We start from the raw sequence: 17150 nt of genomic DNA, 5'->3' as shown, positions 1-17150 counted from the left end.
GGAAAGAGGATGCTCTCTCTGGATCCTACACCCACCTCAGTGAGATGCCCGAGGAAAAAGGAGAAGCTCAGCTGTAGGCTTCTGCCTGTGAGCTGGAGACAAGCTGGCAGCAGCAGGGTTCCTGTGCAGCAGCACATGCATTTGGAATGTTTCCAAAAAACAAGATTGAAACTGAAAGGATTTAATGACTGCTAACACTGTTGACAGGACATGTCATGTCAGACTCTGAGCTGATGTGTGGGGCAGATAAGATGATGGGGCATATGGAACCTGCTGAGCTGGGCTGACTAGAAAGGCAATAGAAGCAGCCCTGTAGTATTTGCTGTAAGGCTCCCAAACCTCTGCCTGAGGTTTTTTTTTATGCTGAAAACTACACAGATTGGGAAATTTCAGTCTGGTGAAAACCAGCTGTGATCCAGCCTACACATCACTGTATGCTTGCTTTGTCACATGGTTGGTGGAAGAGTTTAATTTCAGCAATTTTGTTGCCTGTGTCTTGGGCCCATCTAAATCCACCTTCAGAGACTTCCAGAACTCACCTGGACACCACCCTGAGCAACTTGCTGTAGCTGAAGGGGAGGAGCCAAGCAAATTTTCTACCCTCCAGGAAGATGTCTGATCAAATTCAGATTGAGATTGCTCCCATTTCTAGCTGACCTGCTGATAATTGCACTTAATACTGCTGAGAAGAAGAGTACTCCAGGAAGCAGGGCTTGTTAGTGGTGGTGTGGAGGCAATGTCATATCACACTGCTCAACAAAACCAGAGTCTGTTGTGACCTGAGCCCTCTCCACATGCATATTCTCCATCCCTCTATTCCACAGCTAAATGTCTGCAAACTTTCAGGCAGAGTGGAAATTCAAAGTTCTCTTGACTTACAACATTCATGAAGGTCTCGGGATTTATAGCCTTTTTCTGCTTGATGGCATCTTCTGAGTTCACAGGTGCTTGTATCAAAAACAGGGTTGCAACAAACAGCCACATCTTATGTCTGTGTAAATAATAATAATAATAATAATAATAATAATTATTTAATAATAATAATAATAAGTAGTAGTAGTAGTAGTAGTAGTAGTAGCTATGAATGTCTATTTCTACTTGGTTATGATGCGTTAAATTCCTTATCTATCTGAAGAACATGTATATCATGGTCTGGGCTGAGGAAGTGGAAGGAATCCCCATTCCAGCTTCCATTACAGTCCACACAAAGCTCTTCATAGTCCTCTGTACAGACTGGATCTGGTACTAGGCAAGACCCATTTTTATACTATTAACTGTAAAAAGAAGAGAAACAGCTTTATAATTGGCAAACTAAAGTGATAGAAAATGTCATTGGAGTAATTGTCAGAGAGAGGGAATTATTCTGAAGTAAGAAGTTTTGCTACAGAGGGAACACATTTGGGTTGGCTGGGCTATGATTATATCTATGCTTTTGCTGTTTCTCTATTTCTTAGCTTTTGCACCCAGAAACCACTGTTAATAGAAGGATCCTATGAACTGAAACTGGTAGAGCCTCATAGGAAGACTATTAAATAAGTGTAGCCTGAAAAAACCCAGAATTTTCTGATTGCCTTAGAGACTCCTGTCCCAAGCAGAGATCTATTTGTAATATAAGCAGTTAATATTATATATAATTTCTAATCCTTTGCCAGGCTCTTAAAAGTTAGAGCTTAACTTAAGCCAGTGGCATGAGTTGCAAGTCTTCTCACCAGTCACCTGGCTACTCTCTGCCACCCTTCTTCCTCCTCCCAGTGGGTCCCCCACACTGTGAGACCTATCTGCCCTCTGAAATATTCCCAGTAACCCACTCTATGGTATTACCAAGAGGCAAGTTACCGATAAAAAAAGCAATCAATGCTTTTTCACACTTAGAATAGCTCCAACACAAATTTGAATTACGTGGAGGAAAATACGTTACCAAGCAGAGCCCGCTGTCGTGTCTGATCAGGCTGGTGGTGTGAATGGTGGTGGCTCTGTCCTGGTCAGTGTTAAGAAGAGCACACTGTGTCAGAGCCCTGCTATGCTGGCACCGTGCTGGACCACATCATGTGTCCTCCAATTAAGCAATGTGCATGCTGCTCATATCTTTGATAACTTCCTCTCTTTGGCCATGTGGTCCTGACTTTCATGCTTACAAAGAGTTATGTTTCTAAAAGCAGCTGGAGTGGCATGTCAAGGAATTTTGGCTATGGAGTTGCACCTTAAGTTCATGATAGCTGCAGTAAAAAAAATGTCAAAAAGTTTTCTTTGTAAAGGGTCATTTCCTTACTCCCAGGGAGTCCTTGGGACTCTTAGAACTGCTCCTGCGACAACAAGAGAACTAGGGCTCCAGCAGCTTCACAAGGCCTCAGGAGCATGCTGACCTCTCCATAGACACAACAAGGACTGGTGAGGCACTGGAACGGGCTGCGTGGGGAGTTTGTGGAGTCATCATCCCTGGAGGTGTTCAAAAAACTAGTAGATGTAGCACTTTAGGCTATGATCTAGTGGTTAGGGAAAAGTTAGGAGGAAGGTTGGACTTGAGGAACCTAGAGGTCCTTTCTAACCATAGTGATTCTATGATTCTAAAGATAGGTCAGGCTTCACTCGCTGCCTGGATGGGAGACACTGGTGGTTACGGCACTCTTCAGAAGTGACAGTGGCCCAGGCACCCTTACACCCAAGCAGTATTGTATTTGCAACTGGCAATTTGAAAACCCCTGTGACATTTGCTGGAAAAGCACCAATTTTAGCATCTTGCCAGTGGACAGCAGAATGGAGAGGAGCTTGTGCAATGCCTGTTTGGCTGAAGCAACAGGTGTTGCACAGAGTAAAGGTGTTTGTTCTCCACCTCCAGCCTGTGACCTTACAGGCTACGCCTTTCTCTAGCTGCTTTGTGACCACCTAAAAAACTGAGCCTTCTGTTTTCTACTGGGTTCTCTGCTTGAGTATATGTTTCCTGGTCATGGATTAGGTTGACTTCTAATGTTCATATCGGCCATAGTCCATGAGCGGCATGTGAGTCGTGAAACACAGCCCAAAACATGCTTGTGTTACTTCATCCACCACTGTAATTTTCTATCAGCGCTGCAACTGCTGATGCTAAGGGACTCTGTGTGTGGGTGCTATCTTCCCAACACTGGGTGCGGCCAGAGCCTTCACTGTTTCATTACCTTATTTCTGTCCCTGTGTCTACTTTGGGTGTTTGAAAATGTCTTACCGCTCCCATGAGCATAAAAATCCCACTACGTAAGATGGACTTTACAGCTTTTGTAGAGGGCACTTCCAAAAGCAGCTAAAAAATGCCCTATGGATGGACAAACCCCTACCCAACTTGTGTTTTTCTGCTCTACCATCAGGTTTCTTACAACAGCATCAAGACAGATCTCACCTTTTACTCGTATGGTCAGCTACTTCACCCATTGTCAAATTTGCTGCTTTCTTCTACGTCCACTGAGTACTAGTTATCTAGCAGAGGTACTAACTACTAATATTAGGTATTAATAGAGGTTGGAAAGGCAGCAAAGACTTCTCCAGCATCCTCAGGCCATGGGACAAGGCTCTTGGAGCAGTGTACCAGCCCTGAAGCTTTAACACCAGTACCTATCATAACTGGCAGGAAGGACAAAAGCTGCCAACAAAGAGCAGCTAGCTTTTTGCTGAGGGACTTGTGTAGCTTAGTCAAAGGGAGAAATGAAGACCTTTGAGTTATTTGAAGTTAGGAGACCAGAGCTGGGCATTTTGACACATAGGTGCAAGTGTAGGTGGAAGGAGCAATACCACCATGATACTGCTGTGATTGTGCACTTAGCAGGATTGTAAATAGTCGCCAGTATTAACCTACAGTGTCAGGACCCCATAATAGGTGGTAGGGCGCGCAAGCAAATATTAGATAGACTATCACAAACATCTTAAAATGAAGTTGGATAACCACAGCCACTGGATATTTTTACAGTATTGTGGGAACTAATGTAAGAAAACTCAAGACCATTCAGAAATAGAAAGGTATTTTATTTCCCTTTCTAACCAAGTAGGCTGTACCTATCAACAGTCTCATACACATATCCTCAGAGTGGCAAAAATGTGTGTATCAAGTGGTCTGGCCAATGTCACCTAAGAGTGACATGGAAGGTAAGGTTTGCCAGCTCCAGAGTCAATCATATGCCTTTTAGGTTCTACTTGAGGCCCAAAGGCAAACTCTTTCTTGGCCTCTAAAGTCCTTTAGGAGTTAAATGTTACTATAGTGTGATGTTTTGCTTCTGCATCTTGTTAACTTCATGCTCCATAAGTACAACGCAACATTGCTTCTGGGTGTTCTTCATCTTCTTGTTTGAGGTATCATAGGACTGTAACCCATCTTGCTGATGTGATATAGGAAGAGAAACTGCCCATGAAACATGCTGTATCCCCACTGCTGTCCTTCTGTGACCAGGTTCAGGTGTGCTGCTGATAAGTCACCTCTGTGGTGCATCACAGTGCAGGCAACACATTCCTCAGTGCTTACCGGTTTGATCGGTGCTAATCACGTCCTTGGCTATCCATGCATACCATTCCTCTGACTCCTGCTCTGGTGTTTCTCCTGGTGATTTCATGCATGTACAGGCCACCAGGCTATGCCCAGGATGCTGGTTATTACCTTCTAATCTGTTGCCTCTTGCCAACACAAGGCTAAGCCAGTCACAAGTGGGGAGATGCTTAACTAGCTGTCATCTGGTCTTGGCATCCTGAACTGGGAAAAGAGTATCATTCTGATTTTAGCAATAAGAGAAGATCAACTCTTATGCAATACCTAACGGATAAGTGTGATTCCCTTGCAGTAACCTTGGAGAACCTTGCTCAAGAAAAGAACCTACTAAGGAAAGCAATGTTTATCTGGTTGCATCTTTCCTAGTTTAGAGCCCCTCATCTAGGCTGTGATTTCTCCATCGTCTTTGTTTACACATTTTGTAAGGGTTTTACTCATGCTAGAGTTGCACAGTGAAGCTTGATGAGACAACAAATTCTTTCACCAACACCTTGCTGGAATTGTTCATACAATCGTTTTCTTCAAAGTAGTGACATTGTGAATACCAGAAGTAAAAAGTTAGTGTTTTTTAACTAAACATAAATAAGTTCTTGCGAGCTTTTTAGAAGTGTGCTGGGGAAACGTCTTGCCAAGCTTTGGATGTTTACTTACAAAGACAGAAAAGTCTTCTTGCGTTTGTGTTGGTAACCATGGCAGGAACACAGTGCAGTCCTGTAAGAATGCTGCTCCAGGGCAGAGCCCTGCAGTGAATAATTAATTACACAGAAAAAGATGTTGTTACTAATCTACTAAGTGAGATAGCTAATCACTGTTGCTCCAGATAGATCATATCTAAGTTATAAGCCAGTTCTTACACCACGAGATTACCTCATCCTCTCCTGTTTTCTTCTGTGGTCAGTTCTACTAGCTTAAGGATGGAAAGTGACACACCTTTACCTTTACCCTTTGATGCTAACTCAAACAGAGACCACAGCCATTCATTGGCCTACAAGGATGTGCACCAGCAACCCCGTCCCACCATCTCCAGACACTTGGATGAAAGCGTGCTGGTAAGATAAATAGTTTATCTCTGGAGAGCAGCTATGCTGGGCTTGATACCCCTTCTCACCCTCCAGCCTGCCCTCTGTGACCCACGTGGGATGCCATTTGCATTGTGCATGATGGGCATCTGCCAGCATTACAAGCCATTAGAAGTTATCCCTGAGCAAAAGGAGTGCTGGACAAGCTGGTCTCTCTTGCCTGCATGTGGCAAGACGTCTATGCTGAAAGCCCCCCTACTCCTCCAGAAGGTTAAGGCAGTAGAACCACACACAGCCTAGTGGACCCTATCTTACTTTATTATTACTATTGTTATTATTTGTATGTTTTTGTGGAAAGAGGGTCTTATCCTTCGCCCTGCTTGCTCCGAGGTATATTTTAAGAATATAGTTACACAAACAGGCACGTTCACAATTCCTCCCCTAATCAATATATTGTTGAGAAGTATAATCCAGAAACTGAAAACAAGAGTTAGACTCATTACTGGCTTCCACCAGACTCTTCATGTATGGAAAACAAACACATTTCTTGAGAGGTGGCAAAAAGTGACCTTTCCAGTTGGGTTTGTGCCTTGGGAATATTGCTTAAAATGGTGCAAAATAGTGTTCCCTGGTAGAACTTATTGAAAACCCTTTTGTGGATGAGCAGGGCTGGCATTATCCAAATCAACATGAATTTGAGGAAGTTGTTCCCTATGTTAGTAAAATACACTGTTCCGATGGAAAAAAACCCACAAGCTCTTTCTGTTGTCACCAGACAGAAAGTTTCTAGCTCCTTCTGAGTAAGTAAAGTAATGAATGTCAGGATGTTTGGAGTCTGGGCTTGGATTAGTCACAAGAAGGTGGATAAAGCTACACTGGCAGAATTTGTCACTCAACCCATCATGTGGTCCCACCTGAGCACACCTACTTATGAAACACCAGCATGCAGGAGGGAGCTGAGCTGCTGTCCAGGTGTTTGCAGCTGGGAAACTGAGGCAGAGCTCACAGTTGTGACCAGGAGCCAAAATTCCACTGAAATTATTTCTGGAAATTCACATGGTTGAGGCACCTGGGAGACTCCAGGACCAAGGGCTATGCCCAACTTCTTGGAAGGACCTCAACCTATTTAACCTAAATCTTATGTGGTTTCCTGAGCATTGCAGTGTCTTGTTTTCCTCACTTGCCAGAGCAATATCTATCCAAACCAAGCTTAGCTGTTTAATGGGAATTTCCCCCCTTTTTTCCTTCACTTTTTTTTTTTTTTTTTTTTTAATAAAAGAAGTCCCAGACGTCCAATGAGAAACCACCAACAACTGCCACTGGTCCAACCCTAGGCACTCTTCTCCATCAGGTCAAGAATTTCTTTGTACACTTCTTCATACGCTTGCATACCCCAAAGGAAATCAAAGTGGACGAATTCAGGAATGTACTTTTTGTACACCACATTGGTTATACGAGGCAGTGTGACGTTTACATCTTCGGGGACTGAAATCCAGTCCTTGCCACCGTACCAGGCAGCAAGTGGGGCTTTCATTTTTTCCAGCTCATAGAAGGGAGGTGTGCTCTGGAAGACAAATAATGTGGCTTGAGGAAGGAGAGCCTGAGAGGTCATAGGCAAATTCAATGTATTCCTGATTGCTGGCTGGAATTTCTCCCCTGTCCCAAGAGACAGTACAGAAACTATCACCAGAGGTGCTGACTATGCCTTGGGCTGCTGCGCTTTTCACCAGAGAGTCAAAAAGTCATCACTGAATAACATTACAGATCTCTTTTTTTGTGAGAAAGGTACAAAACTTTTTTACCATATAAGGTAAATTCTATAAATCCCATAAAATTCAGTCTCAGCTACATCAATATTTTCATTCTCATTTTCTTTTTTCTTTTTCTCTCTTTTAAATCTGACTAATGAGAGTGGATTTTTCTTACCTGGTTGTAATGAAGCATGTTGTCACTGCCATAATCGTAATATTTGAATTCCCCTGTTTGATAGAGCTGGAAAAGGAGGAGAGCTGTGCTTATTACCCATACATTAGAGGGGACCATAAGAAAGATAAAAGAGGTGATGGGGGAATCACACTAGTCCCTCCTGCCACATGTGATATTGAGAGCTGAGCTCAACCCCCAGGAAGATCTCATCACAGCCTGTGAGATTGCCTGGCATTGCTCACATCTTTCATCCCTCTTCTCTCAGTACCTGGCGAGCTGCAGAACACAGATGTCTGGAGGCTGAGACCCAGAAACTCACAGTGCACCTAGTGTACCACCAAAAGCTAGCCTTAATGAAGACACGAATTAGAGCTTTGGGCAAGTTTCCTCTCTCTGCCATGGTCAATATGTACAAGAGAAGGATATGAGTGTGCATGTTTTCAATGACTAGTTGTTGTATGATTGGTTGTCTCTATTGATCCTCAGCTCTAGCACCTCCTGTGCTGTTTTATTACCAGTTTTAGCTTCCGTCTCCATCTCCCACCAGCTCCAAAGACTCTTGGTCATCTTTTATTGAAAGTCATTGCCAAAAGAAATGCATCTGCACCAGTGTCTCATGTCAATTTTCCCCTTTCTAATATAGCTCTGCAAGAAGAGCAGTGGAGGAATAGACCCAAGCACTTCAAAGAGGTTTTTGGCAGCTGAGAGAAGAGAACATGGTCCCTGGTTGCTTGTGATCTTATTCTGCAGCAGGAAATATTACCTGGCGCCAATGTAACATGTTTCTTAGGGAAGTTGAATCAGGGTAGCGGGACAGGTAGACATCTATGCGGCTCTGCAAGAGATCATTGGAGGCATTTATTTCCCTGTTCAGTAGCCACACAAGTCTTCACTTGTATGGGCTAGCTGGATCTTGCATTTGTACAAACTACTTTGTCTTAGCTCTGTGAAGGTACAGCTCAGCCACATGCTGTGTGAACACACACCACAGACAGCAGCATGAAGGGTGCTGTAGAATTCTCTTCAGTAAGTTGAGCAGTTCTCATGAAATACTGGGTTGTGTTATGAGTCTGTGTGGTTTTCAAACCAAAATAAAACACCCTATTTTGTGCTCAGGATCCTGTTACAAAGACAACATGCAACTCATCGCAGTAGCTCTACACGTTGTTCCTAATGCACTTTTCTCTTGGAATTAAGAAATGATACAAACATTTTTGTTGAGAAACAGTGGCCTAGCTCTAACTTATCCATGATCAAACTGTTATTGCTTAGTACTCTGTGTGTGCCAGTCACCAATTTTACTCACAAAAGTGGTTTGTGGCAGGATCTGGACTTTGAAATCTTGGTTGCCTCCAAGGAAACAGCCCTTCCTCATGCGAGCATCCCTGAGACCACCCAGCTCACATGGACATGTCCCCAAGCAACCTGCTGTAGCTGTAGTGTTGGCCCTGGCGGGAGCGGGGTCAGACTGGGAACCCCCACCCTGGTGCCTCCAGCCTGAATTTTTATATAACTCTGTGTTCAGTGCAGTGGAACACAGGGGAAGTCTCTGATTTGGGTATAAATATGTTCTAAGGGATGGTGGACTGAAGAGTCTGGAGGGCTAACTCTCCTAGAACTGAATTGAAGTGGAATTTCACATGTGTTTTGTTATTAAAACACGTGAAATTATAAATTGGTGAAAGAAACCCTGAGAACACCAGATGAATTTCTGCACTGTCCTCTTCAAGCATCATCCCCACTGGGGACACAACATGCCAGGTGGACACGTGACCTTGTGTGCACTCTGGGCTTCCCTCTGGTGCCAAGGTGAGAGCATTGCAATGGCCAGCACAATGGCCAGACTGAAAAATGCTGACGCAATGGCAAGTGTTTTCAACAAATTGAAGGTGCAAAAGGCCAGGTGAAGGCAGCTAGCTGACAACTCGGGCTCAAACAATGAGAAACTGGATCACTTAAAAGGTAAGCTGGAGTGTACATACCAAATTCAAGCTGTTGGTAAACCCACCAGGCAAGTAAAGGACCAAGGAGCAAAAGTTTTTAAAGATGGGGTAGCGGCACAGACCGGAAATCACTTGCTTCAAGATCTCGCCTTTATCAAAGACCACTGAGTGTCCTAAAATGAGCTGTAAAAGTCAAAGGTGTTGATCAGTGTCATTCACATTCCTCTTTTGCCTCCCGACACTCTCCACCCCTGTAAGGTGCTGACTTCCTTGCCACAGTTTTGCTGTGCTTGGTAATTTTGGCTCATCAGAGACAGCTATGCATGGCTCTGGAAGAGCCCTGATCTTCCTAGAAGAGGTTTCTCTTAGGAGGATGGACCCAAAAACAGTATCTAGAAATAACTTTTCTCTAATTAGGGCTGGGCAGGAGGGTGTTTTAACGGCCCACAGGGGCTCAAGGGCATAGGCACAAATGTACCTGCTCAATGCAAAGGACACATGGAGGGCAGAGAAATGGGAGTGATGTACAAGCACTGCATGTCTCAGGTGATGAGATCTTCCCATTCCCTTCTTCCTCTTCACAACAGATGAGTGTGTAGCAAGGACGTACCTTAATCAGCCCCTCAGGAAGGTCAAACACCCTTACCAAGGGTGACTTCATGTTTGAGTTTGTGGTGATAGGAGCCAAGGCAAAAAACATCTTGATTTTGCGATCGAGCTCGGGAATGGATGAAAATGCAATGAAACCTGTGGGAGGGAGAAGGAAGCAGACCCTGCCCTGTTATTCCTGAAGGAGTTGTTGACTCCTAGGTGTGTGTGCCCATTGGAAGGACCCTCAGAAGTGGCTCTAGCAGGCTGGTGACTTGATCTGAAGCCTTCGCTGCTGTTGTGTTTCAATGCCCAGTTGGACTGCTCAGCACAGCTGCAGCTCCTGCAAGCCCTTCTTGGGGGTCTGGCAGTAGTGGGATGTACCAAAGCCATCACTGCAACCATCTTTAGACTGTCACTGCTCAAAACTATTCTAGGAAAGCAAATGGGGATTTTTACCTGCTCTTATTTCTTTGTTGTTTGGATGTGCCTAGATGTTACCCACCCTGTCCAGGCTCTCAGGTGAACACTCCCAAACCAGAGGTGCATAGCTAACAGAAGTCTGACAGTGGTCTGATCTCCCCTAAGTACCTGCGGTGGTGCCTTGAGAGTAAGCCACAAAGTATAACTGCTCCTGTCCCGTTTTCTGCAGAATATAGTTGATCATTGCTGGAAGGTCATACATAGCCATCTCATGAAAGCTGCAGTGGAGATGAGAACATGACAAAATTACTGTTGCTGACCCTAAGAGCAATGAGCAGGACACAAGTACTGCCATGATTATTTTGGGAACTTGTGAGGGCTCTGGCAGCTGTGGGCACACCCATATATCTTGGTGGTGTCCATTTATGCCCACTAGCAGATGATGTGACTGTCAGCAGCGCTGCTCCTCCAGCCTGCAGACACTGCTGAGGGTACCAGGTACCTTCCCACCCTTCAGTTTCACAGAAAATACCTGTAAGCTGAGTATTCCTGGTGGTGAAACTCCAACTCTTTGTGCTTTCGTGACCAGCTGTTCCCCCGGCAGTTTCCAATCCAGACATCGTAGCCGGCATCAGCGAGGATGAAGCCCAGACTACTGTTGGGTAAGTTGGTAACCCAGTTGCTTCCCTCCAACACCAGGCCATGCTGCAGGAGGACTGCAGGCTTTGGAGCTGGAGAAAGAAGAGTGGGATCATTTTCTTTGACTGCTAGCAAAATTGACCCTTCACATCCAGGTATTGCTTTGGCAGCCACCCCCTGGGTAAGTGACTCCAGTGCAGGGAGCTGTTCACCTTTGTCCTCAGCCCCCTTGAAGGAGTGTTTTTGAAGTAAACTCTTTGTTCATCCCAGGGCTGAGAAAATGGATACAGTGAAACTGAAAAGGTTGGTCTATGCACTCAGTGGATCTTGGTAAATCATGCTCCCAGGAAGAAAGTAACCAAGCCCCAAGCCTGTCTGGACACTAACTTTGCCTTTGCATGAACATTTCCCTTCTCATGGTGGCTTTTGTTTGGGACAAGTACTCTGGGTCTCACCAGGAGACACTGGGAAACTAGCAGAGTCTAAGCAATTCACATGGCATGGTGACACCATGGTGCCCCATTGCAAGAGGGGTCAAGAGCATCTTCTCCAACAACTTCTGCCTGCTTTAAGCCATATGAACAAGTCTCAGATCCCCAGAACAAACTCAAGATCTTTTTTACAAAGGACCATGAAGCCTGAAGTGCTGTAGGAAAAGGGTGGAAGTGAGCTTATGGAAAGGTCCTCCGGAGGTCTCTGCTCCAATCCCCTGCTCAAAGCAGGTCCAACTTCACAGCCACAGCAGGGTCATTGCAAGGGTATATGGTAGGGCAACCACAGGCTGTAGCATGAGAAAGTATCTTTTTTTTCTATTGTTTTTCAGACCCTCAACATAAGACTCACATTTCCACCATGGAGAGGTGAGAACAGTGTTCTGAATGAAAATCTGTCTCTACATTTATTTGCCATGCTCATACACCAGTCCTCATGCTTTGCAGGAGAAGGGCACCTTGCCGAGAATGGGACATCAGCCCCTCCTCTTTGAAAGACTGGTTAAAGAACAGAAAGGAGACAGAATGGTAAGATGGCATTGGACTGGATGTGTTTTTTTTTTTTTTTCCTGACAAATGGCTTTTGCTGCTCCACTGGCTGGCTTTGAGGTGGGGTAAAACCTGGGGCAAGATTTCTCTGTCCCATTAATTCTCCTCTCTCTTTTCTTCCCTCTTTGGAGTAGATCCTCTCATAACAAGGCCAGCATGGTGGGTACCTGCATTTCTTCTGGTGCCAAGGCTGGTCCTACAGGGAAAGTTGTCTCCTTGAGGACCCAGCCTATGATGAAGCAGACTGACCATGGCCCCCTCCAGCCCAGGAAAGTTGTTGGGTACCTGGACCAGGCAGATCTTTTCTTGTCACTTACGAGGGCAGAACATGCTGGAGCCCTGTGCCTCTGCTTTGTGGTAGGTGTTCATGCTTTCTGGGTTGTCTCTGCCATAAGGAATCCTCTGCATGGTGAGGTAATATCCATCATCTGTCACCACTTCATGCTCCTCGTAGGGGTACCCGTGGTAGCGGACAATGTCACCCTGTTGGAAAGGAAGGACAGTGTGGGACAGGTCTCTGTCCTGAAGGGTGTCAGGGAGGTCGGCTGGGTGAAGCCAGCGGCAGCTGCCCTGAGCCCTGAGCCGATGGTAGTGACTCTTGCTGTCAGTGGGAGGGTGGAGTAGGGACCTCCCAATGTTCATTCCACCAGTGCTGCGGTGATGTCATGACTCTAGTAAAAGTTGTGGCAGGTGTGGGTTTCTATTACTCCCAGAGCAGGTCAGGTAAAGAAAGACCCGTTGTTGCTTTTCATGTTGCAATCAGCATTTGTTAAGAGCAAGGCAGCAATGGCAGTGAAGCTTCCAAGCCTGACACAGAGGTATTGATCAAACCTGTTAACCTGGACAGAACTCCCCCATAAATGTCTGCCATAAATCTCCATGTGCAAAAGCACAGAGAGACAAAGGCTCTAATAAAACCCTGTTACCAAACCCCGGTGAAGATACACACATAGAGCCCATGGGTCCTGCCCAGACTAAGGCAGCATAGGTATCTTGCATGTCCAAGAAGGAAAAGAAAGGAGAGAAGCCAGGACTTACAACATCCATGGACACCTCGGGGTTTGCATCTGACTTTTCACCAACGCACATTAAATAAGCAGTGGTTATGAACAGCCACATCATGGTGCTCTGCAAAACATTATCAATATGATGAGTGTGAGAGACATGGGTGGAACTGACACAGAAGTCAGGGGTCGCACACGCTTTGCTTGGTGTGTACTACACCTTTGTTAGTACCTTGAGCTGACCACTCAGCAGGTCAAATAATTATAAATTTGAAATCCTCTAATTTTGTTCTAGAAATTACTCATTTTCCTTATCTTGAATAATACCAGAGCCCAAACTCCATCAGTTTTTAACCATACATTTTCCATTAGAGACCTGTATTCAGAAAAGTGCACATGTACACAGCTATATCCTCCTAGGCAAATCTGGTCTTTGGGGAGATCATTGTTGTATTGGGTTTGCTTGGCAAGGCTTTGGTAGCAGGGGTGCTGCAGGGGTGCTAGCAGCTTCCCCCGTGTCCGATAGCGCCAATGACAACCAGGCCCAAGGCAGGCATTCTGTCTCCCTGCAGCCCATGGAGGTCCATGGTGGAGCAGATTTCCACCTGCATGGAGGACCCCACACTGCAGTAGTCTGACACACAAAGGAGGCTATGAGTCCATGTGAAGCCCGCACTGGAGCAGGCTTCTGGCAGGACCTGTGGACCTATAGAGAGAGAAGCCCACACTGAAGCAGGTTTGCTGGCAGGACTTGTGACCCCGTGGAGGGCCCACGCTAGAGCAGCCACTTCCTTATGGACTGCACCCTGTGGAAAAGACTCACTCTAGAGCAGTTCACGAAGAACTGCAGCCCGTGGGAAGGACTCACATTGGAGAATTTTGTGGAGGACTGTCTCCTGTGGGAGTGACCGCAAGTTGGAGCAGGTGAAGAGTGTGAGGAGTCCTTCCCCTGAGAAGGAAGGAACAGCAGAGACAACATGTGATGAACTGACCACAACCCCCATTTCCCATCCTCCAAAAGCCACTATGGTGGCAGGAGGTAGAGAAATCAGGAGTGAAACTAAGCCCCGGAAGAATAGGACAAGGGGCAATGGATACAAGCTGGAGCACAGGAAGCTCCACCTCAACCTGAGGAAGAACTTCTTTACTGTAAGGGTTCCAGAGCACTGGAACAGGCTCCCCAGGGAGGTTGTGGAGTCTCCTTAATTGGAGACTTTTAAGACCCATCTGGATGCGTTCCTGTGGGACCTGCCCTAGACTAGATGGTCCTGCTCTGGCAGGGGGGTTGGACTCGATGATCTCCAGGAGGTCCCTTCCAACCCCTAACATTCTGTGATTCTGTGAAGGAAGGAGGGGTCGGGTGAAGGTGTTTTAAGATTCAGGATTTATTTTTTATTATTATCCTACTCTGATTTGATTGTTAATATATTAAATTAATTTTTCCCCAAGTGAAGTCTGTTTTGCCCGTGGTGGTAACTGCTGAGTGGTCTCCCTGTTCTTATCGCGACTTTTTTGCTTTTTGTTATATTTTTTCTCCCCTGTCCAGCTGAGGAGAGCAGTGAAAGAGTGGCTTTGGTGGGCATCTGGCACTCAGCCAGGGTCAAACCACTGCAGTTACAGACTATTCATTTAAAATGATGGCTTGCATGGTCAGAAGAATAGACTCTTTAGTTGAATGGATAACTGAACTGATCAGGAATAAACCACCCAGTTTTAAGTTGCAGGACCATGGAGGTTTTCTTCTTAATATGAAATCAAATAACATGATTTGGTTGGGCTCTCCTTATGGCTGAAAGAGACCTGGGACACACTTGTTTTTCCAGACCTGAGAGAAATACTGTTCCAGGAGACACACTGTTCCTATCAAAAAACATCTCACTATCATTTTATTTGTTGGAGACAACAAATTGGCAACAGAAATACAGCTTTAGCTCTTGTGTGACCTGCTTAAGTGGTTAAATTGCGTGGAGCCCACAGCAAGGAGCCCTGCCAAATCCCCACCAAATGCACATGCCTGTGCTGGGCTGTGCAGGAAGCAGAGACAATGACTGGATGCCAGCACCAAGGATCTTGTGTCCACGTCATTGCTTCCCTGCAAAATATCTTCCTGAGGAAAGAAAGAACTGCAAGCAGGTTTCTGTTGTTCCACAGCTAACGCTCACTGACCCCTCTCTGTTCTGCTGGAGGAACTGGCTTCCCGTGCTGCAGGAGGTGGTTTTGCAGCTGTGGGGAAGACCACCTGATCCCTCTGCTGTCCTTGCAGCTAATGCAGGGAGGATGACACAGGCTGGAGGGGACATCCCTTGTCCACCCCTTCTGCTCACAGTGGGGTCTTGTCAGTATGAGGCCAGGGTGGCTCTGGCTTGGCCCAGCAGAGCCCTGACTCCCCTCCCAGGACAATAACACTCCATGTCCCATGGCTGCTCCCTGCTCTGGGGAAAGAAGGGTTCTCCACTTACACCCTGAACCACCCAGGCTGAGATCTGGGGCCAAGACCCTTCACTTGCCACTGCTGACATTCCTACTGAGCCATGGGGCTCTCCTTCCCTAGGGGAAGGTGATAGAGAGATCATTCCCGGGACTATCCTGAGCTGGTCTCTGGGACACATGGGCAGAGGAGGGAGGCACAGCAGGGACGGCAGCCACGCACACTCCACACAGCCCCTTCACAGCTGCCCGGCCCCGGGAGACTCTGGTCTCATTCTTTTAAGACCGAACCTTTCAGGAAGCATTTTTGTGGTGTAACATCATGAGAATAGCTTGTGCATTCAAGGGAAGAGCATTGCTAGGATGGCTCTTTCCTCTCAACAGCAAACCTGCTAAAATATTCTGTTTGTGACGGCTCACTCAGCTCGCCAGCCCTTGAGAGCTCCTGGTGAGTTCTGAGAGGTGCAGCACTGTGAAACCTCTTCCACCTGCAGCACGGTGCAAACCCCCTAGTGGTCTCATTGCCACTCCCACGAGCAGAAACTGCTCTCCTTCCGACCCAGGAGTCCCGGGGAAGTCTCGCTATCCCCTCCGAGGGGCTCTTCAGCTACCCACAGCTCTCTCCTGCTGGCCCCAGGAGCAGCCCCTTGCTGGCAGCCTGTGGGAAGACAGAGGTATCCAAGGAGGAGGGATTACCTGTTGTGGTCCAGGGGCTGCAGCAGAAGAGGCGTGGGTGCCTTTCTTCCTGATGTCTGCCAAGCAGGAGATCCTCACTGCCTGAGCACACTGTGCTCGCCCACCACTCACGGAGCTGTTATTCCCTCTGCTCCACACATTTGGGAGCATCACGGGTTGCCACTCCCTCTAATCCGTCCTCCTACGAACGTGTAATTTACCTGAGGGCTGGAGTCTGCGCTGAAAGGAGACACCCTTCTTACCCAGGCTCCCTTTGGACTATTTTTGTGGCACTACAGAAGATTTAAGAACCCTAACAAATTGGTTATTTCCACTTAATGTGGCACAGCGTTGTCTGACGTCACCCATGACCTCTATAGACTGGAAGACATGCAGGCTCTGGACCACTGCACCTACAGTGGGGCATTGGTGCATGGGGTGGCATTGGAACACAAGGCTGGTGTTGGTGCAAGGGGCTGGTGTTGGTGCAAAGGGCACAGCAGGGTGTTTGAGGCTGACCGTTGCATGGGGCTGGTGTTGGTGCTCGGGGTGCTGTGGGGTGTTTGGGGTGCATGGGGCCAGCCTAGATCATGATGACAAGCTCCTGTGGGAAACCCACCCAGCTCTGTTTGGCATTTCTTGTTGCCCCTCAGCACGTAACAAGTCAATTCCTGGAAATACAAAACATCCAGCTCCCCAGAATGACTGCTGGGGGTGCTCTTTAAAACATCAAAAAGAAGTAGGGAGAGAAGAAGCTGGGAATGAAGCTGCCTTCACTCTTATTGACCATGGGGTGCTATTTTGGTGGGAGGATGTGTCTTTTTTTACTGAGCACAAAGGATGCCCATCTGGACCACAGAGCTCCAGAGAGAGGTGCCTTTCTCTGGCGGGTGTCTGTGCCCACCCAACTCTCAGTTACCTCCGTCTAGTCAATTATCTCTGTGTGCCTCACTTGGCATTTT

The 17150-nt window shown here is 46.5% G+C and overlaps 2 protein-coding genes across 2 annotated transcripts in view; both read right to left on the bottom strand.

The window, feature by feature from the left end:
• Positions 1–984, bottom strand: part of LOC103771855 (lipase member M-like) — a 6994-nt gene extending 6010 nt beyond the window's left edge. Inside the window, exon 1 of the mRNA XM_008939172.1 lies at positions 880–984. Coding sequence (XP_008937420.1) covers positions 880–984 — 105 coding nt within the window. The remainder of the gene's footprint in view (positions 1–879) is intronic.
• Positions 985–6853: 5869 nt separating this feature from the next.
• LOC103771854 (lipase member M-like) lies at positions 6854–13204 on the bottom strand. The gene is made up of 9 exons (XM_008939170.1): positions 13121–13204; positions 12400–12565; positions 10936–11134; positions 10572–10681; positions 10003–10139; positions 9432–9575; positions 8213–8284; positions 7450–7515; positions 6854–7087 (listed from the first exon to the last, which is right to left on the bottom strand). The coding sequence occupies exons 1-9, from the start codon at positions 13202–13204 to the stop codon at positions 6854–6856; spliced, it is 1212 nt and encodes a 403-aa protein (XP_008937418.1).
• Positions 13205–17150: the final 3946 nt, after the last annotated feature.

Source organism: Merops nubicus, unplaced genomic scaffold (genome assembly GCF_000691845.1).
Source record: "Merops nubicus isolate BGI_N331 unplaced genomic scaffold, ASM69184v1 scaffold10304, whole genome shotgun sequence".
Lineage (NCBI taxonomy): Eukaryota > Metazoa > Chordata > Aves > Coraciiformes > Meropidae > Merops > Merops nubicus.
Note: the sequence above shows the minus strand (reverse complement) of the source record. Positions and strands in the feature narration are given on the sequence as shown.

Bases quoted from the DNA above. Each gene is read 5' to 3' on its own strand.
- LOC103771854 (XM_008939170.1), bottom strand. From the start codon at position 13,204: ATGATGTGGCTGTTCATAACCACTGCTTATTTAATGTGCGTTGGTGAA. The intron at 12,566-13,120 runs GTAAGTCCTGGC...CCTTTCCAACAG, and splicing joins CCGAGGTGTCCATGGATGTT to GGTGACATTGTCCGCTACCA. The intron at 11,135-12,399 runs GTAAGTGACAAG...TTCTTTCTCCAG, and splicing joins CTCCAGCATGTTCTGCCCTC to CTCCAAAGCCTGCAGTCCTC.